The sequence below is a fragment of the Vanacampus margaritifer genome, chromosome 2 (genome assembly GCF_051991255.1).
Source record: "Vanacampus margaritifer isolate UIUO_Vmar chromosome 2, RoL_Vmar_1.0, whole genome shotgun sequence".
Taxonomy (NCBI): Eukaryota; Metazoa; Chordata; class Actinopteri; order Syngnathiformes; family Syngnathidae; genus Vanacampus; species Vanacampus margaritifer.
The window spans coordinates 29,396,162-29,419,301 of NC_135433.1; the positions used below are offsets into that span (position 1 = coordinate 29,396,162).

At 40.9% G+C, this 23,140-nt stretch overlaps 1 protein-coding gene across 7 annotated transcripts in view; it reads right to left on the reverse strand.

Moving 5' to 3' along the window:
* The window catches only part of dlgap1a (discs, large (Drosophila) homolog-associated protein 1a), a 70,529-nt gene that overhangs the window by 32,208 nt on the left and 15,181 nt on the right, over positions 1–23,140 (reverse strand). For 5 of the 7 annotated variants that reach the window (XM_077556925.1, XM_077556923.1, XM_077556922.1 and 2 more), the window contains exons 2-3: positions 11,926–13,416; positions 2,643–2,857 (exon numbers count right to left, since the gene is read on the reverse strand). In XM_077556925.1, the coding sequence (XP_077413051.1) occupies positions 2,643–2,857; positions 11,926–13,299 (1,589 nt within the window). In that variant the 5' untranslated portion in view covers positions 13,300–13,416. The remainder of the gene's footprint in view (positions 1–2,642; positions 2,858–11,925; positions 13,417–23,140) is intronic. The other 2 variants (XM_077556929.1, XM_077556926.1) reach the window with 2 other exon arrangements.

The following is a 23,140-nucleotide window of genomic DNA, read 5'->3' on the forward strand; positions in this document are numbered from 1 at the left end:
AATATATGCCTAAATTTGTTTAACTCATTCACTGCTATTGACGGTTATAGACGTCAAATATTCATTTTAACTATTTCTATTAGTATAACATTTTTTTCCACTTTTGTTAACAAGAAAATGAAAACCTAGAATTTTTTTATTGTACATTTAGAACAGATAGAAAATGTGTGATTATTCATGAGTTAACACGTGAAGTCATGCAATTCATTTCTAAAAAAGGGGATTAAAAATTAGGGGCAAGAGGCGATTACATTTTTTAATCGTAATTAATCGCATGACATCACTAGTTAACTCACGATTAATCACAAATTTGATATCTGTACTAAATGTGCAATAAAAAAATATAATATGATAGAAATAGCTAAAATTAATTGTTGACGTTTGTAGCCGTCAATGGCAGTGAGTGAGTTAATTGAGATTAAAAAATGACTTCAATAGTTAACTCACGATTAATCATAAATTTTATATCTGTTCTAAATGTACAAGAACAAATTCAAGGTCTTCATACTCTTGTTAACAAAAGTGGAAAAAAATGTAAAATAATAGAAATAGTTTTTGACGTCAATAGCCGTCAATGGGAGTGAATGGGTTATCTTGAGCTTCAGGTGTTATGCATCTACTCATGCTCTCATGTCCCAAATGAGCAAAGACGTCAGTCGCACAAGTATTTTGGTTCTGAACTTTTCCAATATGGTGTCAGTACCATAACGCAATATGAAAATGTCTACCGTACGGTAAAACCTTCATTTACAATAAATCATATGTATTAATAATACTTTGTAATTACTTTTATTTTATTATTATTATTTTTTAATAATGTATGGGGTATTGTGTAAGCTCTGTTGTTATACTAATGTAGTATTCGAGACCATAACATATTTGCTTTTTTTTCTTACGTCATCCTTGAGCCTTACTCTACAGGCACAACAAATGAATCATGCCTGAATGAATCAATCCACACCCAAACCAACTGTTATAGAAGTCTAACAGTTTTATTGAGGGTAAATCGATTAGTCATGCCTGGAGGGTGGGGCGGCGGGATGATGTGCTTAAGAGGCGACTGTTATACTGTTACTCTTATCACTTGTGAGCTGAATTCAATAAATGGAGTCTGTTAAGTGTGACTGTGTAACGGTTGCCAGGTTGTGCTGCACAAAAGCACTGGACATTAGCTGAAAGAGTAGCACTACCCGGGAAGTTAACAGCCCGGGCTTTTATTTTGCTAGTTATTACACATGAGTCATCTGAGGGACAGTTGTCACGTGGGTTCGAGTCTTGGGCATAACCATAGCACGTCTGCTCCCATGAATGAGTTGTTGAGTTTTTGTGTAACGAGCGATTATAGAGGCCCACATCTTGGATGCTACACTAGCGCAAGCGAGCGCAGTCCAGTGAGCAAGCACTCGGGAGCAGCTTGTGGGAACCAAACCACGACTCAAATTTGGAATTTATTAAAAGAATAAAAATATACTACAAACACAAACAAAATAAAACAATTTCAACTTCATTTATGCCTTGTGCGTTTGAAAAATACAAAAGTTGAAAGATTTTGTATTGGGGCAAATGATTATATATGGGCAAAGGGCTATGAGGCTTGGCTATGTGGCTATGTGGCTATGCGGCTATGTGATGTGCCACGACGTGGGCCTGTGGGGATATGTGAGACACGTTCATTCATCCTTTAGTTCTAGTAGCAAACCAGCCGTTCTGCATTAGACATTCCCAGCCTTTACAATTACTGGAGGGGAGGGACTTGTTATGTAGCTTTGTGAGGTACAAGCACATAATCCTCACGCAGATGGTTGATACTGCTTGTCAGATTTCAGTATTTTCTAAGCATTACAAGTCACGGTCCGGTCACAGAGCGGAGTTGAGTCTGTCGGCGTGTGAAGTAGAGGACCCAAAATGCAGGGAGGCAGGAGAACCACGGCAGGATTGCGGCTTAAACTGTTATGCTTTATTTTACAAAACACACTAACCAAGGAACTGGTTAGCATAAAATAACAAAGGAACTGAAAAGGTACAAAATCAAAATGACAGACAGAACTCCGGGGGTGACCGTAACAAGCGGCAATGATCCCACAAGGAACTGATCACCACCCGGGAATTAAATACACCCACACCAATTAGGGTAACTAATCACAGCTGGGGCCAGGCACAAGTGGCTGAGGGCCCGGATTGGTCAGCCTGCGAAAGGGCAGGAATCCACTCAGGAACAATCGGGATCCTCAACCAAAGCCAGATCTTCCCAGACATGACATTACAAGATGCAAGTAAGTTGTGTTCAGCATAATAGCAGTCTTTTAAAGACATGTGCAAAGCTGTAAATCTTTATCATCCATCCACCGCGTCCTCCATTTAGCGAGGGTTCTAATCAGACGCCTGAGCCGCCTCATCTGGCTCCTCTCAATGTGGAGGAGCAGCAGCCCAGATGACCGAGTTTCTCACCTGGAAGAAACTCATTTAATTTTAATACACTATAATTATTATTATTATTATTATCCTACAAGATGAGTTTTTTCGCAGTTAAAATTTTGACCATGTTAAATACTTTCCATGGACCTCCGCAAAATTGAATAAAGGATGACAACCGTGTTGATTAATGCAAGCAGACGTAAGAAATGCTAGAAGAAAAATCTTACTGTAGCGTGGTCATCTCAGACAGTGATGGCTGCGTGGCTTTCAAGTAGCTGGCACGTCGTGCCTGTATCTTGGGCGAAGGTTTGGGACTCCCGTCTGAGTCTCCGCTGTCATCCTCAGCCATGGCTTTCACGTAGCTGCCGCTCCTCATCCTCCGACATGGAATGTCATCCTCCTTCCCCAAAGGAGAGAAACCGCTCCACTCATCCTGAGGTACCTGGTAATTTATGCAGGTCAACAAACAATTACCATCACGGCTGTGTGCGTTCCTGGTCACAGCCTGACTCACTACAGTAGATTGTCCTGCTGGTGCACGGGTGATTAAAAACATGGAGCGTGCAAAGCAAACATAAATAATATCAAATCAGATCTAACAGCAAAAATGATATTCTAGTTCCCATATTCACTGTTCCCGCCATTCGTGTACAGTTTTGGTACCGTTTGTTGGCTAATTAGTAGAGTAGAAAGTGTATGTGTGTATGCGTGTGTGCGGGCGTATGTTCACAGTAAGCCTAAAGGAGGTCTGAAATTTCTCTCAGGCTAATTCACACATCTGTTTTCCAGGAGTCAATTAAGTTCACCGACACACTGGCTATAGACAAGGAAGTGCATAAGAACGTGTATGAAAAGATTTCTAATATCATTATCCTGAACCTAATTGAGACACATATAAATACAGTTTTTTTTTATTTACATTATAATAAGAATAATGAATAAGAATAATTCTTATTATAAACACTCCTCCCTGAGCCGTCACCTTACAATGGTGGAGTGGTTTGTATGTCTCAATGAATTCGAGTCTGGGATCTCTGAGGCAAGCTTTAAACATACAACATTATGGATACAAAAATGGACCGATCCACTTTCACTGTTGTTTTATACAAAATGACCCAATGTTTTGACCCAAGTAAAAGATCTGACCAATATTTATGAATTGTTTTACACTTAAAGACCCATTCCTTGACAAAAAGTTGGGTCAAATAGACCTAAGTAGAGGATTGGTCCATTTTTGACCCATAGTTGGGTTATTTTTGACCCAACTGTTTTTAGAGTGTAATATATGTATCCATCCATCCTCTGATCCAATTTTCCTCACAATGGTTAAGGTTGTGCTGGAGCTTTATCCCAGCTGTCCTTTGGGAATCGCAGGTCACAAACAGACAAACAATCATCCCCCCCCACATTCACACCTACGGACAATTTAGAGACTTCAATGAACCCACTCACCCAACCCAACTATGGGTCAAAAAAGGACTGATCCTCTACTTGGGTCGATTTGACCAAACTTTGAGCCAAGAAATGACTCTTTCAGTATAAAACAATTCATAAATATTGGTTAGATCCTTTACTTGGGTCAAAAAATTGGGTCATTTTGTATAAAACAACCCAGAAAGTTGGGTCAAATTGAAAGTGGATCGGTCCATTTTTGATCCATAATTGGGTTACTTTTGACCCAACTGTTCTTAGAGTGTACCATGCATGTTTTTGGAATGTGGGAGTGAAACCAGAGTATCTGGTGAAACACGGAGAGAATATGCAAACTCCACACAGGAAGGCCGGAGCCCGGACTTGAACCTACGCCGTGGTGGTTTATACAAGTACCAGCTCCCCCTCACTTTTTTATTTCACTGTCAAGCTGTGCAAGAAAGGTATAAAAGAGTACAGGAAGACCGGAAATGGCATATGTGAATTATTTCATTTAACAAATGAAGTAATAATTATTGTATGATCTTTACTCATTGTACGTGTGTAGTCACTCCCACCACCAGAGCTTTTGAGAACATTAGTGCCAGTGGGTTTAATGCAGTGGCATTTGTCAAAAAAAAGTGTCGCCTTCATACTAGGTAGTGTAAATTTGACAGACAATACAGGAGACAAGCAGCAGGCGAATTTTACTGCTGCTCTGACTAATTATGCGTGAGTCACGGAGGAAAAGAGGATGAACGGATCTGCTTTCTATATATGTATGCGCGCGAATGTGTGTGCGCGAATGTGTGTGCGCGAATGTGTGACGTAAAAGAGACACAAATGAGCAGTTTGGCTATAAAAAGCGAATGCGGGGAAAGGACCAGCTGCAGCAGCATCAGCAGAGCCTCTCACCCACGCACAGTGCTCGCTTCCACTGCAGCCTGCACTTGTTGTGCTGAAAAAGCTGAGGGGCAGTCGATAATGCAGCTGCTGATGGATTTCATTGCTAATGCTTGACTAACGTTGATTCCTTTTTGATCGCAAGCAGAACGACGGCGAAGCACGTGAAAGTGTACGTTGCAAAATCAACATTGTTTATTTACAGATCCAAATCATCTCGTGTGTGTTTTGTATTACTGTACTGTACTGTATAGCCTGTGGGGTGTTTGGCAACATTGGCTGCTGTGATGGCTGAAAGCGGTAGCTTTGCAAATAACAACGATGCAGCTGCTCCATTGCTGCTATATGCTGTGCAGTATAAGACGAGTCTTTAGATACAGTAGATGACACCCTGTAAATGTAACTGCCAACATGAGTGTCAATCAGACTATTAAATAGAGACTGTGACTTTTTGTTCAACTTGAATGTACAGTATTACATGTGATGGCTGTTGAATAGCTCCTGTTGTACTGAAATTAAATGACTTAGGTAACAAAATGAATGCCAACATTTTCTGGAACAGTTGTTATAGCATCAATTTGGAGTCAGTGTTTTTGAATGCAGGGACAGAAAGAGAGAGACAGCTAAAACGAAAGGCTTACTAAGACAGGCAAAGGAAATCAGCAATAACAAGCTTTTAATACACTAATGACAATTTTAGTTTTAACATATTTCTGATTTTAGGATTGGAACAACACATTGGAATAGCATGCCTTAATGTCAAAACCACTAATTTCTTCACCTGACTTACCATGTCTATTGATAAACTTCTTTCATAGACACAGATCAGAAACCTATTATTGTACTTTTTTGTTCCATTAGGGGTCCCCAAAGCGGGTCATTCTTTTCTCTCTAAACCTGTCTTCTGCATCCTCCTTTTCAAACACCAAATGCCCTCCGGTCTTCCTTCAGTCTCTACATCTATCAACCTTCTCTTCGGTCTTCTTCTAGCTATCTTGTCTGCCAGCTTCATCTTCATCATCCCTCTACCAATAGACTGTAGTCACTATCAATCCTTGACAGGATCTCAAAATATTCATCTCCGCCAACTCTAGTTCCTCATCCTGTCGTCTCTTCTGTGTCGCTGTTTCTAAGCCGTACATCATGCATGGCTCAACATTTTCTTATAAACCTTTCACTCCTGTATCACCTAACACAGCTGGCACTTTCCTCCATCTGTTGATCATATGTATTAATTTACAGTCCTCCACTCAATCTATTATCCTTGTAGTGTATTTCCTCTCCACCTCTCTCATTCGCAAATGCGCAATTATTCAGTCTTACTTTTTCTTTACAGTGGCTACCTCCACATTTGTCAATATTCCTGCGCTTGCTTCTTGGGGGGCTCAGAATTGATCCCGGATGCACCTCCACCCTAAACTTGTCTGTCACACCCAAACAATGCATGAAATGTGTTTGCCATGAACCATGAACTATACTGCTGCTCACAAATACTCACGTCTGTCCTGAGTCTAGCCTCCACTACTATTCTTCTACTTCTACTTGATTGTATTAGTGATGGACTTTTTGTGTATATTTCCAACAAAAATGGTCACCAGCACTTTTCCACCATTCCCCAGGCATCCTCTCTACCTCTAGAATTCTATTGAACAACCTGGTCAAAAACTCCACAGGCACTTCTCTTTGATGTTTCTATACCTCCACAGGCACGTCATCGGGACCAGCTACATTTTCCATTTTCCATCCTCGTAAGTGATTTTCTGACTTTTCTTATTCAAATGATTGCTCCCACCTGTTCCACAACAATCAGCCCTTCTACCTCTCTCATTTTCCTCATTTATCAACACCTCAACAGTATTCTTTCCATCTACACTACTACTAAGATTTGTCAACCGTAGGCCTGTGAAGCCCTTTGAAACTCTTTTGTAATTAAGGGCGACATAAATATATTTGATTTGACTTGATTACTGGCACAACACATTTGTACATCTATCCTTAATCACCTTAACCTGCTGCCCACCCTTCCCATCGCTATTTCTCTGCTCCTCTTACTCTTTACTGTCCAACCTGCCATACAAGTCATCAAATGTGGCTTTTTCCTTTACATCCACTACTTTTGCCTCGTATCATATCGCCCTGTATTCTTGTCTTTTCTGATTCATGTATTTAAAAAAAACAAAAAACAAATACACGTCATTCACATTGCAACATATGCATAAGATATGAAATATTTATACAATTCACATTGTACCTTTACGGTGGACCCCCACATACTTGCGGTTTGAACCTGAGTTCATTGAAACTCATATTTGTTCAGAATATTTTTTTAGATTTGATTCATTTATTTGTTATTGGTGTTTTATTTATTTTTTTATTATTTTTTTGGGGAAGAGGGGGCAATATTGGAGGTTTATCAATGTTTTCTGAGGCATTTTGGGGGTTTCAATGGGCATTATAATACACGTATTTTCACATATATTGGCAACCTGGCCCCATCCTTATCCCCTACGAATAGCAGGGGTCCACTGCATACACATTCAAACACATCTCAACATAATCACAAAAAGATAAGGCAATTGCTGGGGAGTATTTATTTTTATTTTTTGAATAATAATGCCGTTTCATTCCAGTACTGTGCAGTCCCTACTTTACCATTTAGTAAACAAAAACAAAATAATAATAATAATAATAAGCCAGTCACCTAAAAGTATGCTAGATTTCTGATAACTGTTGACCTCATGTATCTTGAATTCAGTACCAGTAATGCTGTTCATAATCCAGTTTTAGATATTATTATTATTTGTATTGTATATATATATATATATATATATTCATCGTTATTATTATTATTATTATTTCTGTTCTTGAGAAGACCATCAATCTTTTGCAATAATAAAGCCAGTAAAGTTCTACAACTGTAAGGCATTGAATGGCCCCTTTCCACAGTTTGCGCCAATACTCCAGCAAAGTAACACACAAAAACATCTCCCCAACAACAGCTCAACAAAGCAGACCCCACATCACAAGCACAAAAAGACAAGAACAGATACAGTACAACAGCAATAAGAAAATGACAACTGACTGAAGATAGGACAGAACTGAGAGCAAATTAAAAATGATGTTTACACAGAGGAAAGGATGTTGTTCTTCATGAGTTCATGTTATTGCTTAGCATTCAGAAAGTAAGGCTGCTACTGACTGCACTTACTTCTCTATTAAACTAAAATGGCGTAAAGAGGGAGAGGAGGAGGAGGAAAAGGAATAAAGAGGCTCTCCAAACCAAGAGGGACTAAAGGAGGTGCAGGTGGGTGGCAGGGGGTGAGGTGCATAAAACTCCCGAATGTGAGTTGGGTACGTGAATGAGAGTCAGGAAGAAGAGGGAGAAGGTGGCAGTGGGGAATCTACGGGTTTGCAATGTTCCCTCAAAAGCTGTAGGCACTAGTGCTATCCAAATAGAAGATGTAAACACTGTTTTGCAGACTCTATTTGTTGGTTTGTTTGTAAATGCTTTATGGGGTCATGGCAGGAAATTTTTGATTGAAGGAATGCAACCTGTGATATCTGTTAGTAGAAACTAGTCTTGAATGTATGGCTTAAATCAGCATTCCGCCTACCCAATCGATCATAGGTCTACTTATGCAATTTACAAATGACGTCATTGAACAATCATTTGTAAAAGTTTCTACTTTCAGCATGTATCATAGTAGTTATAATCCAAGAAACTCCCTTAAGGGTCTTCTGAACATAGCTGTTTCCATAAAGGGGCAGACAACTAAAATTCTGATTTTGACTGCATCGCCGTGATTTATCCATCCCGCGTTCAAACCTTGGGTGGGATGTGTCGGGGTATTCAGCGTGTGCCATCGCGCGAGTGACCGGGAAAAGCCAAAAGTCACTTCTTTAGCTAGTTTAAATTAGTAGGTTTGCTTGTAATCCCATAATCCCATTTAATCTCCATGGTTAGTTCTCACAAGCATTTCAAATACATTTTCAAATACTTGTGGATGGTTCAAATTAAACACGCAGGTGCCCACTGATTGGTTGATGGAGAACTGTTACTGTAACTGCCTCCTTAAATTAGCATTTATTTGTGTTTATTCTTGGTTTCTATCTATAATACAGTGCAGTCTTTCATGGAACAAATTTTGCTCCACTTAAAAATCCCCAATGCTGTATATCATGCCGTAACAGCATCATAATATTACAGCAGTATGTCGAGAAGAAAGTGAACCAAGATTTAGGTCTTCAATGTAGTAGACAGACCAATGTATACGTTTGAGGCACTTTTGTAAGGTAATGGATAAGGTGCACTGTCTTATGTCTAATGAAGTTTTGCACTTCTGATTAAAGAAAATCCATTTTTAGCCAATGCATCCAGGTGGATGTGTTACTAAGAATGCTACAGAATAGGAGGAACACAAAAAGCATTGTTTATCAAATGTTCTAGGCTTAGACAGAGAGGATATTGTGAGGTTAGTTTTTGTTGACAGATCCTGTCCGTACACAGCAATCTTGTTGAATTCAGTGACAAATTACACCAAGTCTTGCTGCTATTATCTCAGTTTTTTTTATGGGGCTGTCGGCATCCTGGCAACACACCCAAAGTGCCATCTCATGACACAATGATGCTCTTGCTAACACATATCAAAACGGGAAAATGAAAAGGGAAATGCTACCAAGCAACTGCATTATACTGTATATGCTAAAATCTCTGCATATCTTAAATTTGCTATTAAGATTGATACTTTAGTTGTCAATAATTACAAACTGTCAGGCTGGCTTTTGCTTTTCAGAATCTGTAAAAGTGGAATTGGTTGCAGTGCTCTCAGCTGTCAGGCTGAGGAACCATCTTCCACTTTTGCTCTGACAGGCAATCTCAACGGCAAACCTAAAACTTTGATTTTAAATCAAGCATTTAGTTAAGGTCCCATCAGGTGAATCCTCATCCATTACTTATGCTGCTATGAAGCTAGACAAAGCATTATTATAGGGCAGGCTTCCCCGATCCTGGTCCTCGAGGGCCGGAATCCTGCAGGTTTTAAATGTTTGCGTCCTCCAACGCACCTCATTCTAAAGATCAGGATCATTATCAGGCTTCTACAGAGCTTGCTGATGAGATGATAGGTTGACCAGACGTTCTAGATTAATCAAGACATTTTGAGCCTTGTGTCCCAAGTCCCAGCGGATTTTGCCAAAGCCGTTGTACACAGGTCCCGTCCTGACAGGTCCAGTCAGCAAGCCAATTGTTTGGGGCCATGTGTACGTCAATATCACAAAGTTGATAGCGATTCATACGACTAATCTAATTGTAGCTAATCACTTACACGCGTGTTATCATCATATCAGAACTAAAACCATTTTTGGTGTGGGTATTAGGTGTGAGTGGGTGCCAGATTGTATCGGTGCCCTGCACGCCTGCCAATGACATCGGTACAGCAGTGCTACTTAAACTAAATAATTTTCGACGTCACTGGACAACGTGCAACCAATCGTGTCGCGAGCCAATCGTGATGTCATCTATAGGCGGCCCCGATACGATCCGGCAGCCCGATCGCATCTGGTACCCACACCCATGGATATCTATAAAGACTACATGTGCAGAATCCAACAGAGCGGCCATCTTGTCACAGGCAGGCAGTCTGGTCTGTTGTATTGATTGTGAGGTGCGTGATCTGAACAAACGTAAACTCTGTTATCTCACTTCGACCTTGACAGATTTACACACCATTTGCTTTCTCACAAACTTTAATAAAGTAGTAATAATTCTGTATGAATAATTATTAACTATATGTATTATTAATTATTAACAAGTATGTAGTATAATAACTACGCTTATAAACTAAACTGTTCGAAAACCAATTGATTTTTTGGCAAACCGCTATTTTGAGTTGTACATGAACATGTACGATTAAACAATGTAGTAATGAATGAGAGAGGCGGAGCGAGGTGATTGTGGCAAGATGGCCGCCCTGTGCAGAGGTTTGATTCCATTGGCTAGCAGCGCGGACAAGACATGTAGTCTTTATAGATATCTATGCCCACACCAGCTTCCGTGTCTAAGAATCAGGGGAAATGTAGTCCTACTATCTTAATGCTGCCGTCGCTGGTCAGAACGCAAATTTTGATTTTTTTCTGGCGACATATTTCCAATGTTACAATGCGGAACCGGCGTGGAGTAAACAACACAGCCAGCTTCCAATAGGTACTCGGGACTGAGCAAAAAAGGTTGGATAATGGTGTGTGCATTGGCTTGTTTTTCACTGTTGAACTGTCAACCAAGATAGCATTTAGCATTATCTTAAGCATTAACACAACCACTGGTCACCAGACTGACTAGTTATTAAATTTGTTGTGAAAAGTTCCTGATGAGAATACATTGTATATATCATTCTCAGCTAATCTATAATGTCCTAGTTGTGAATTTTGAAACTCTTATCACCCTACATTAGTGGCTGTGCTGATAATAGAGGTATGACCTTATAAATGGCTACAGTGATAATTATTACTACTACTTATGCACCAGATATTTAATACTGCACTGTGTTATGTGCATAATCCAGATTCACAGAGCTTCAATTGTCTTTATATTCCTCTCTTCTTCAACAAATCTTTGCAGATGGCAGCACCACACACTGTCTGGCTAGTTGTGGTCAGGGTTTCACTATTTTCTTTTAAGATACATTGGGTACTTGAAACTATTCAGACAACATATGAATAGTGACATAACAGTTGTTATAATGTAGCGCTATAAAAATGTAACAATATGCTTTATCTCCCTATTCATTTAATTGTTTGTTTGTTTGTTTGTTTGTTTTGTCCTGCTCAGCTGCATGGTCATGTGGATCTGTCTGCTTTTTTAATGCTGGAACAGTTTGTCTGTGTTCTCTCTATCCCAGTAGTTGAAGTGTCTCAAGCGGAAGTTGGTTAATGGCAAAAATGATGTATAATTGTAATATTTTGGATATTGGCATATCCCCGATGCTGAACTATCTGGACAGTTGATGTCTGCTAAATTGTACTTTTAATACCAACTGAAGTGAAGTGTAATTTTGCAAATACACTTGAGTGAATACCACTGGCTCAGAGGAAACATTGTCAATGATGAAGACTACGTCGAGGTGGGAGGACGGTCAACAGAAGGGAGAGGGGTGAATCGACTGGTTGGTTGTGGATTAGAATCGAGGTGGAATTAATTACCTGTAGGAAATGGCAAGTGCGCTCCTGTTGCTGACTGGCCTTAGATTTGACTAGAGCTCTATCTAGGTTTAGGTTACCGGCTCCTGCGCTGGCTCTGAGTTGGTTGTGGCTGCTGTTGTTGGTGTAGACCTCACGGGCCCTGCTCACCGTTAAGCTCGACGACCACGCCCCTTTCTTCACAAGGGGCACGTCCACAAGACCCAGAGACAGCAAGGGACCACTTCCTCCACCGACACCGCCACCGATGTTATTGCTGCTACCACTAACTGGCACACAAGAGGGCGGCGCTGCATACTTCACATCGTTGTTGCTCCAGGAGGCTTTGAGTGCAGAGTGGTGATGCGAGTGGCCATGATGTGCATGGGTGTGTGCGTGCTCAGTGATTGTGCCATAAGGGTCCATCATAAAGTACTGTTGTGACTGGGGGAACTTGTCAGGGTTGTTGACAGGGTAGCGACCCATTGTCATTGCTAGGGGTGAAGGGGAAATGGAGGGCGCAGGTGAGGGTGGTGGTTGGTGGTGGTGAGGGTGGTAGAGACACAGCTCCCGTTCCAGGTTATCATCCGAGCTCCAATATCCAGAGCCCGGTGCAGATGCTGAGCCGTGGAGCTGGTGGTGATGATGGTGGTGATTTCGATGTTTGGGCTCTGCTGATCGGCAGCGCTCACGACTCTTGCTGCGCTTCCTCTGGCGCACTCCCATCGGTGGAGCGTCACCCTCTGGACTGGCCCTTGAACCACCACCACCAACTCCTCCACCACCAACACCACCATTAACACTCCCATTATTGGCCCCCTTGACAGACTGTGTGTGGTGCGGCCCCTCCAGTGAATGTGACTTGGTGAAAAGTTTCTGGACTGAGTGGACCAGGTGGCGAATCCTCCCTGGGCTGTCATTGTTGGTGTTGGACCCGATGCCCGCGCTCTGGGCCAACATTCCTCGTTTGTATTGTAGTGTATGGTAACCGTCTCTGGAAAACGATGGCTGATGCTCAAACGAGTCTGCAAAGTTTGCTGGTACCCGGGTGGGTGTTTTACCTCCATAGCCTCCACCACCTCCTCCTCCCCCTCCCCCTACATACGGCACCATGGCCATACACTCATCCTTTACCTCAGGATGGTGAGATGAGGAGGTGGAATGGCATCGTCGAGGAAAGGTTCCGTATGGGACGATGCTGTTATTGTCGGAGGGGTATGAGGTACGCTGAGCGTTGTAGTAGGCCAGCTCATTTGGATGTGGAACGGCAATGGGAAGTGGCATGTCCATCTGACTAATCAAATATGGCTTGCGGTCAATGTGCTGACCAAGTGGCTCATATGATGGCTCATAGGACACCACATGATGGTGACTCCGGCTACTCGAAAGGCCTTTCATGATGCGGGGCGGGAAGGGTGGATGTAAAACGGGTATGATGTGGATGAGAGATGCCAGGCGGGCCCGTGTTCACAGAAAGGCTCTGGATGACTTTCCCTGAGAGGAGAGCTTCAGACTCTGAAAGAGAAGAAAAAAAGTCTCGTAAGATACTGTACAAAGGTGTGTTTGACAGGATTCAGTTTTCTGTCCTTTCAATCCAGGGTCCATTAGTTCTACTGTACTTGATATGAATGGACTCAGTTTCTGTTCCTTGAGTGATTGTAGTCATTACCTGACTTGTACTTGATATGGGTTATTTATTATTGGAAACTGAATACTTTATGGGCAGCACGGTGGATGACTGGTTAGCACGTCCGCCTCCCAGTGCAGAGGACGTGAGATCGAGTCCGGGCTTCGGCCTACCTGGGTGGAGTTTGCATGTTCGCCCCGTGCTTGCGTGGGTTTTCACCGGGTACTCCGGTTTCCTCCCACATTCCAAAGACATGCATGGCAGGTTAATTGAACACTCCAAATTGTCCCTAGGTGTGATTGTGAGTGTGGTTGTTCGTCTCTGTGTGCCCTGCGATTGGCTGGCAACCAGTTCAGGGTGTACCCCGCCTACTGCCCGAAGCCAGCTGGCATAGGCTCCAGCACCCCCGCGACCCTTGTGAGGAAAAGCGGCCAAGAAAATGGATGGATGGATGAATACTTTATACAAAAAAAAAACCATACTGGCATTGTATATTCTGAATACATTAACATTTAAGGGTCAAAAGACATCTGGCAAAGTGTTCAATGATAAAAGGAGAAGTCAACCCCACCCAAAAAATTCTTGACAATAATATGTTCTATGCAGCCCCACTAGTCTAAATACGGTATTCTGGCTAATATTACGTTAGTGGAACATGAGTTAAGCAGCAAAATCGAGCAGTTTTTATCAGTATCGGAAGGAGTCCAATTTGCCACTTGCTGTCGACTAAAAATGACATCAATTGCTCAGGACCCAGTTAACAACTAATCACAGCTCAGCTTCAGAAAACAGGTGAGCTGTGATTGGTTGTTACATGGGCCCTGAGCAACTTTGATGTCATTTTGAGTGGACTGAAGATGACATCACAGTTATTCAGGAATCAGGTAACGACCAATCACAGCTCAGCTTCAGAAAACAGGTGAGCTATGATTGGTCGTTGCCTGAGCCCTGAGTAACTCTGATGTCATCTTCAGTCGACAGCAAGTGGGACAATGAGATGGATAAATATGGCTGGATTTTGCTGCACAACTCATATTGCACAAATGTTTTTAAGTCTTACATTTTTTGCTCCGCAATCTTTCTTTTCTTTTTTTTTTTACTTCGACCGGGGTTCGTACCCATCGCCTCCGGTGTGGCAGCTCAACACTTACTACTCAGCTAAATTTCTGGCCCGCCGTCAGCCAGTACACATTCTGCCAGCCACAGTAAACGTTGCAGTGCACTCTGCTGCACAACAAAAAACGGACAATTTTTAACCCACCCGGACGCCCGAAAAAAATTTAATAAAGTGAATATCTTCCTGTAAAACAGCCTAATTTTTCACAAAATCAAGCTAGCAATAGCAATGCCAAACACCCTGTACAGTGAAACAGCCAGTTAATGGAAACACATCCACAAAGCCAATCTTTCCTTTTGCACCATTCTTTGTGAAAAGTACGAATAAAAGTTTGCGTGTGAATATTTCAAGGTAAAATACACTGTAATGCAGGGAGTCCAAATGTTTTCTGGGCCACATACAGAATTATTTAAGGATTTGGGCCACTTTGACACATTTCCCTTATTAGACATGCAAACAAACCTTAATTACACTTTAATTTCACACTGTATACACTACACATTGTCATTTTCTGTACTTTTTACTCAGTGTACAAAGCAAACAAATGGCCAGATTTAAAATCACAGCTAACTATTTGTTAAAATAACACTGACTTTGTAGCTCAAGTGACTCCAAGGATCCCAAATGGCCATGTCTGTCAGCAGGATAGTTTTGTATTAATGTCAGAGTTGTGGGATATGTATTTGGCCTTCCTCTGTCCTACTTGCCCCAAGAAAGTACTGCTTAACACATTCAGACAGTTCCACTGGTTGATGCAACATTGTGCAGCTAGATGAGCTCTCTCTCTCTCTCTCTCTCTCTCTCTCTCTCTCTCTCTCTCTACTTCATCATACTCACTCTCTTTCTCCCTCTCACTCACATATATTCGACTTAACACTGTCTGACATAATGCTATTTATTTTTTCACGTAGAACTTAATTGCTAACTCTATTCAGTTATTTCCTCCTTTCCGTGTGGAAGTATTAGACCCCCGCCCCTTCCCCATAAATTAGATGGTTATGTGCAGAAGGGGTCGAACAATTGTAAAGATTACTTCTTCCGTTACAGACTTCCTCGGCCAAATATCCTTGAGCAACACATAAATGCTAACTAATTTAGTATGGGCAATAACTGCTGTGAATTACTGTAACAGGTTACTTGGCTTCGGAAGTGACAATCGCTAATTGTATGTTGTTAAAGGTTGTATTTATCATCATCTCAAATTGCTCTTGGCAATCAAACGATAGTTTGTCTTTTCATTCTGAAAAAAAAAATACTGGATGTGATATGCATAGATGATGGAAGTCGTTGGAAGTCTTGAGTTACACAGTCTCACTAAAAAGACTGGACTCACAACAATGTGTATAAAAGTACATCTTGTCAGAATTGAAGAGGAAGTGATTCGTGTGTTGTGTTAGTAAGGTCAGACATTTCTGTACATAGTAAACAACACCATTTTTACTTGTGTATATAAAACTGCATACGACAGCAAGCAAGGTACAATTAGTTAACGTAGTCCGATTGGAACATGTGTTGTGATGTCTCTTCTTATCTAATGGCCAGTTAACTTAACATGGCCGGTTTTGAACTGGCTGTTGGGCCCTTGCAGGAAACTTCTGGATTTAAAAGTACATGTGACGTAACCAATAAACAATGTCACGTTAAATAAAAGAAATAACACTGGCTTCATTGTTTCGTTCATTACTACTTATGAAATTGTATGGTAAAGTATTATTGTAAAACATGATATATGTGTACTAAATAGTAAAACTACTTCCATCATGGGTTACTGGTTCACGGTCGCAGTATTTTGAAGGGTTTTTTGTTAGTATTTTTAATTTTCTACTTTTGCCATTTGACGGCATTTTGCAGTGTAGTTTTGAGTTTAAATCCTGTGCATCGCAAAAAACAAACAAACAAATGTCCTGATTTAACCAATCAGAGTGTTGCTATTGTTTTGCCAGTCACTGATTGGCAGTAGATGTGCAGTGTGATGGTCACCTTGCTGGTCACTTGAGTGTTTCTCATGATATAATGTAATGATAATGCAGTAGCAATCTAACATGTGTAGTGCACTGCAGTTTCATTGCTGGAAGCCACCCCCCCCCCCCCCCCCGCCCCCGCCCCCCAGCTAGCTTCCACTGTGCCTGCTTGAGCACAACTTTACTGGAACGTACCATGACTTTTAAAAATACCCAGAACAAACCGTGTTAACGAGCTAGCATTCAGTGATTTCCGTAACAAAATATGGATGAGCCGTAACAGTTGTCAGCTCTGCAATTATCATCATTCTCTCCTTGTTGATTGCACCTTTGTCTGAAAAAGAGCATGTTTAAACGGTAGCTGAACATGCCCCAACCTATCTTGTGCCATCATCCTTCCATTAAGAGCCACATGTACCAGACTGCTGTGTTGATGCTGTGTGTAGGCGTGAGGAGGAATGAAAATAGGGCTGGGATCAAGTTATTTTCGGCTAAATGAAAGCTGGGGAACAAAAAGCCTTTGAGTCACCCTACAGTTGGATACCAACACTGCAGGTGGACTGGTCCATGGACATTTTACATTCATAACAGGGGAATGACACACGAAAACTAAACATCATAGTAGTAGTTAGGTTGGACACATTCAAATATTAAGACAGCTTTGGTAAAAATTGAGTAGGAACTGTGTCATGCTTTCAGAATCAAATAAGTGTGCAGATGCAGATTAATTTTCACCAATTAAATTGCTCACTGTTTCATTTATTGCATCACCCATGGCTCTAAGACCTTTAGAAAAAGAATTAGACCGCTGTCACGAGCCAACTAGAAACCTGTTAAATCAATAACAGCATAATTCATTTGATTTTTTTTTATGCATTAAATCTGTGATTGAACATGATTTACAAGATGGTGTTGTCTTTATGGTGGCAACAATATACTGTATATGACGGCAATATAAGGTATGATGCTAACTTCAATGATGCGAGAACAGCAAGAGGCCGTTGCGAATCAGCCAGGATTCCACTTGACAACTACGAAGTATAGATAATATCGATACTAAATCAGTATAAATAGCAAATTGATATTCTGCTTAATATTACATTTGTGGAATATGAGTTAAGCATCAAAATCCAGCCATTTTTATCCATCTCAGGTGGCGGCCATTTTGCCACTTGCCGTCGACTGAAGATGACATCACAGTTGCTCAGGTCTCAGGTAACAACCAATTACAGCTCAGCTTCAGAAAACAGGTAAGTTGTGATTGGTCGTTGAGGCATTGATGTAATCTTCAGTCGACAGCAAAATAGCCGCCCCCTGAGATGGATAAAAAAAGGCTGGATTTTACTGCTTAACTCATATTCCACAAATGTAATATGAAGCAGAATGTCATGTTTAGACTAGTGAGGTCACATAACATATTATTGTCAAGAAATGTTTAAGGTTGACTTTTTTTCAGTGAGATTAATGTTTAAACAAACTGTCTAATAGAAGGAAAATGTAATGAATGTTCAGTGGTTTCTTTAAATCCTAAATGCATAATACTCAGGTACACGGTGTATAACCTCGTAGCAAGAGTAAGCTCATGATGTCAGCGCTTATTCACAAGTTAGTTGCCATAACAACACAGACTATATTGAATGTGCGTTCTGGATGTATTGCACTGTGAGCCAGCAAAGAGCGAGTTAGCAAGCAGCACGTTTGCTGTTGGAGAAGTCTTCCCTTTCTTATTCATTCTGCTCTACATGTCACAAAGACTGTTTGAAAGTGATAATTAAATCTGTCTGTCACCTTGCGGCTTTGAGACAGTTAATCACAGAATTTGTCACAATGGACTCTGAAGCTTACTACAGCACGGTAGCTTGTGGCTCTAGTCTAGACAGTCATCACACAATACCGTGTACTAAATACTAGGAGTGTTAAAAAAAAATGTAATTCGGCAATATCAATTCGCGATATTACAGCGCACAATTCTCGTATTGATTCAATACGTAGCCGAATCGATTTTTAAAGATCAATTTTTGATGGAAATATTCAACAAAATGTCTTATCTAAGCATGGAAGAATGTTACATTAATGGAACATTAAGCCTTCAAATTTGATTTCCATGTTGTTCAAACATGAAACAGACCTGTTTGTTAAATACAGTGGCTCATAGTTATAAGCCGGAAGTACATTTTCATACAAACCTTAGTGTACATGTTTACTGATTGGTATTTTCTAAATTTGAGTTTAAAAAAAGTCACAATAATTGACTTATAGAATCGAATCGTAACCTATGAATCGTGATACAGATCGAATCGCAAGCTAGAAGGCAATTCACACCCCTACTAAATGCTAATTTTCCCATACAGTCAATCAATAACATCTTCATGACATGTGACTGTTTATATTATATATCACTTATCCTCTATTGCCTATCCCATTGACTTCAGGTGAGGTGGACGACAGCCTTTACTGGACACGAATCACTCGCAGGGCATGTAAAATCGGGCAACCATTGACTGAACGAGAAATACACCACTACACCATCAGTGACAGAATATGATAATCATTTTTTTCTTTTAATTCAACAAAATATTTATATTACTTAAAGCTGCTCTTTGTAACAATTTGCCCAAAAATGTCTTTACAATAGCCTTTTTATTTGACCATTTATGAATGAAACATCTTCTAATTAACACATCAGCTGTTCACAGTGGTTACTCCTGCAAGCTTCTGGCCAATAGTTTTCACACTGGAGTCGGGTTCGAAATTTCCGCTCTCTGTGCGCATTGTGTACGTGAAGAAGGGTGTGTGCAGTTTCATTTTTCAGCCACAGGTGGCAGTAGCGATTCGAAATTATTAATTTTTAAAGTGTTCTGTAACTTTAAAAGGCTAACTGTCTTTCAGAAGAAGAAAAAAGAAAAAAACTAAAATATGTACTGGAGCAGGCTTGTTGCTGGAGTAACTGACTTGCCTAAAAAATATCTGTGACGAATGTTTTGACCAAAGAAGAAGAAAGAAGAATGAAATCACACTTTTCATCCTCTTTTTATAGCCCCCTTGAGAAAAGCTGAGGAGGCGGTCCTGTCTCATGCAAATGATTCACTGCTCACTCTCCATTATGTATTGTGCCAATGCAAGTACGGCTTTGTGTTACAATGGCTGAAGCTAGGGGGGTGGATACTTGTGCTCAAGCCCTTAGTATGAATTTGCTTTCAAATAAAGTCTCACTAGGCTCTTAAATTACACTTGTCACTATACTTGTCAATCAGTGTGCAGATCCGTGCATGTGACACTTAGAGCATATGCATGCTAATAGTTTTGTCACATCCATCCATCCATTCTCTTTTCCTCACGAGGGTTGCGGGGGTGCTGGAGGCTATATCAGATGACTTTTGGACGAAAAGCGGGGTACACGCTGAACTAGTGAGTCGCCAATCAATCCTGGGGCAAAAATAGACAACCAACCATTCACACCTATGGACAATTTAAAGGGATACTTGACACATGAGCTATCAAAGTTAATATTTTGTCCAGAATGAATTTGATAACTTCCTTATTTTTCTTGTATAATTAATAACTTTGAAAACAAATGTATCCACTTGCTATCACTGAAGATGCCATCACCTGTGCTGAGGAAGAAGGTAATGACCTGTTACCTGTTTTCTGTGTTTGGTCAGCAAACTGAGCCATGTTTGGTCGTTACCTACTTCCTCAGCGCAGGTGATGTTTTTTGTTTTTATGTTTTTTTTATAGGTATTAATTGTACATGAAAAATAATGAAGTTACCAAATTAATGCTGAACGAAATGTTAACTTTTTGCTTCTGAAAATGGCTCAAATGAGTCAAGTATCCCTTTAAAGTTTGCAGTTAACCTAGCATGCATGTTTTCAGACGTAAACGCAGGAAGACACACGGATTTGAACTGTGAACTGTGAACATGAGCTAACGACTGTTACTGTTACACCAGTCAGGTCAAACTCTGAACACCTTTTTGGCATAGGCAGGTTACAAAAATGCACAAATGTACTTTCACACTTGATGGTTGGACAGACAATCCTTTTGGAGTCAAGCAATCCAAAAGTCCGGTTTTCCACATCTCCTTGAGTTATTTAGGAATCACTCTTTTCTTTTTCCAGATCTGTAACTATTAAACTTGACTTTTATGCTTTTGTTCCTACTCCTTCCATCTATATGTAGGCAATTTTCTATTTACATATTGGTTGAACAACTCATTCCACGACTGTCAATATAACGACTCCAGATTCCTGATATTTTGAGACAATGTTTTTCAACTGGATAGCTTCAAGAGTTCACAACACCGAAAAATCAATCTCTTCTTTCATAAGGAGAGGAAAAGCCTAAGACCTCCTATCATTCCCCCTCCCACCAAAAAGTACTGTATGTCCGAATGTGCGTGTTTTTTTCCTTTTCTGTTCGCCCACTGACTGATGTGATTCAACCCAGCCTTCATAGCACAGGAATGAGGAGAAGTGCGTGGGCACCTGCTTCTCCTTTTCTCTGCCTTTCGATACCTCTCTCTCTCTCTCACGGTCCCTGATTTACTCAATCTTGGCGCCTCGTGCGTAGAGCTGCGATGCTGCACACAAAATGTAATTTTATGTTTGTGCATCCCTGGGAAGCCGACAATAGACAGACAGATAAGGGAACAGCTCAGTGGTGGGATGTGTGAAGGAGTTGGGACCGAAATGACCAGATGACTGTGAAAGAAGCGTGAATCATAGAATTTGACACCTATCTTCTTCCCATCATTTCCGTAGTGTGGGACACTGATTGCTCTAAATTCTTATTTCAATTATACTCAAACTGCTTGATTATAGAATGAAAACAATGCTAAAGAAATATCAATCAATACATGAATTTGCAAACTCCTATCAAGTGTATTCCATTAAGGCCAGCCAGTTAAACAGATGAAACAGTGTTGTAGCAGCAGAGAACTTGATTGATTGATTGATTGATTTATGAGTCACATAAATCATTAAAATAAACAAATGTTAATCACTTATCATTATTTGGCCATTCAGTCATTTTTAGACAAGTAGCAGAATTTAGTATATTCTACAGCTGTCTGTCAAAGAGCAACATTAGGAAAATAAAGGAATTCATTAGGCTCTATCTCTCTTTATAGAGAGATACATTTTTCAATATGTTCCAATCTCTTTGTTCTGGTCAGAACCCGAACTGCAGCATTCTGAATAAACTGCAGCAGTTTGATGCTTTTTTTGTAAGAGTCCAGAAACTATTAACAATAGTCAACCGATTGGCTCCAGCACACCCGCAACCCAAGCAGTTCAGATCATGGATAGAAGTTCTACTGGAAATAAAGAATGGATAACCTTCTTCTGGTATGCTTGGAGCATGCAATCCTTCAGCCTGGATGTTTTTCAGATGGTGAAAGGTTGTGTTATACTGATTGATTTGATAAGACTGCTGAAAGAGATCAGATCCGAATATATCGGCACCCCAAAGTTTAAAACTTATTTTTTTAAAGACAGTGATTCGAATTGTTTACTCACAGCGATCCTATTTTCTTTATTGCAAACAAAACGATAACCTCAGTTTTGTTTGGGTTTAGCTGAAGGTAATTTTGGTTCATCCAGTTATTCATTTGTTTTATTAATTTGCTTTGCGTCAGGGGTGCAACGGTTTCGGATTTTGGTGTACAATTATTGTCTGAGAAAAAAATGCGGTTTTATGTTTTTTTACAGTTATTTTTGTAGAATCACATCAGCATTCTTTGAAAATGTTTTTTAAACAACAATAAATAACTAAAAATTAATTTTAAAAAAAGTTGCTACCTTTTAAAACAAATTAGACGGATTAGACAGACAAGTTTCTTTTCTTTTTTCAACCTAAAAAAAATCTTCCTTTTCTTTCCTTTCAATTTCTTTGCATTTCAACCATACTTAAAGGTGAAACGTTTGTCGACAGCCTTTGTGCCAACTGGCGATTTGTGCAGTTTACCGCTACAAATGTAGGCATTTTGCAGCCATAATGCATATGCCGAGATACGAGTCCCAAGATGGCGGCCCCACGGCTTCAAAAGTCTCCGCCTATGGCCTCTCCAGCGGGCGGCCGTGGATCACGAGGCTCGTGGGAGCTCCCCGCCCTGCTGCGAACCGGAGTCCAGGGGTTGGCGAGGCGGCCGGCGGGCAGTCGGTGGTGACGGAGCGGCAGCGCAGCGAGGGGTGTGCCGGTGGTTCCTGCCACCGCTGCCTCGTTTTGGCCTCCTCTTGCCCCTCGTCCACTTAAACTGGTCCAGGCTGGGCCGCGGTCAGCGCGGGGACGCCCACCGCCGGTGCCAGCGCGGCCCGGCCACCTTGGAACCCTCCCCCAGCTGTCGGGTACGCAACTCTCCCCGGGCGGCGTTCAAAGCTGAGCCCTTTGTTGTTGTGCGCCCGCTAAATGGGCCGTGTAGAAACAGAAGAGCTATGGACTATGCGGCATGGCTCGTTTTGCGCCGCACGTGAGCGGAAATAACCGGTGTTGTTGAACGTCTGCGGTCATTTAATCCTGACGTTTAAAAAAACA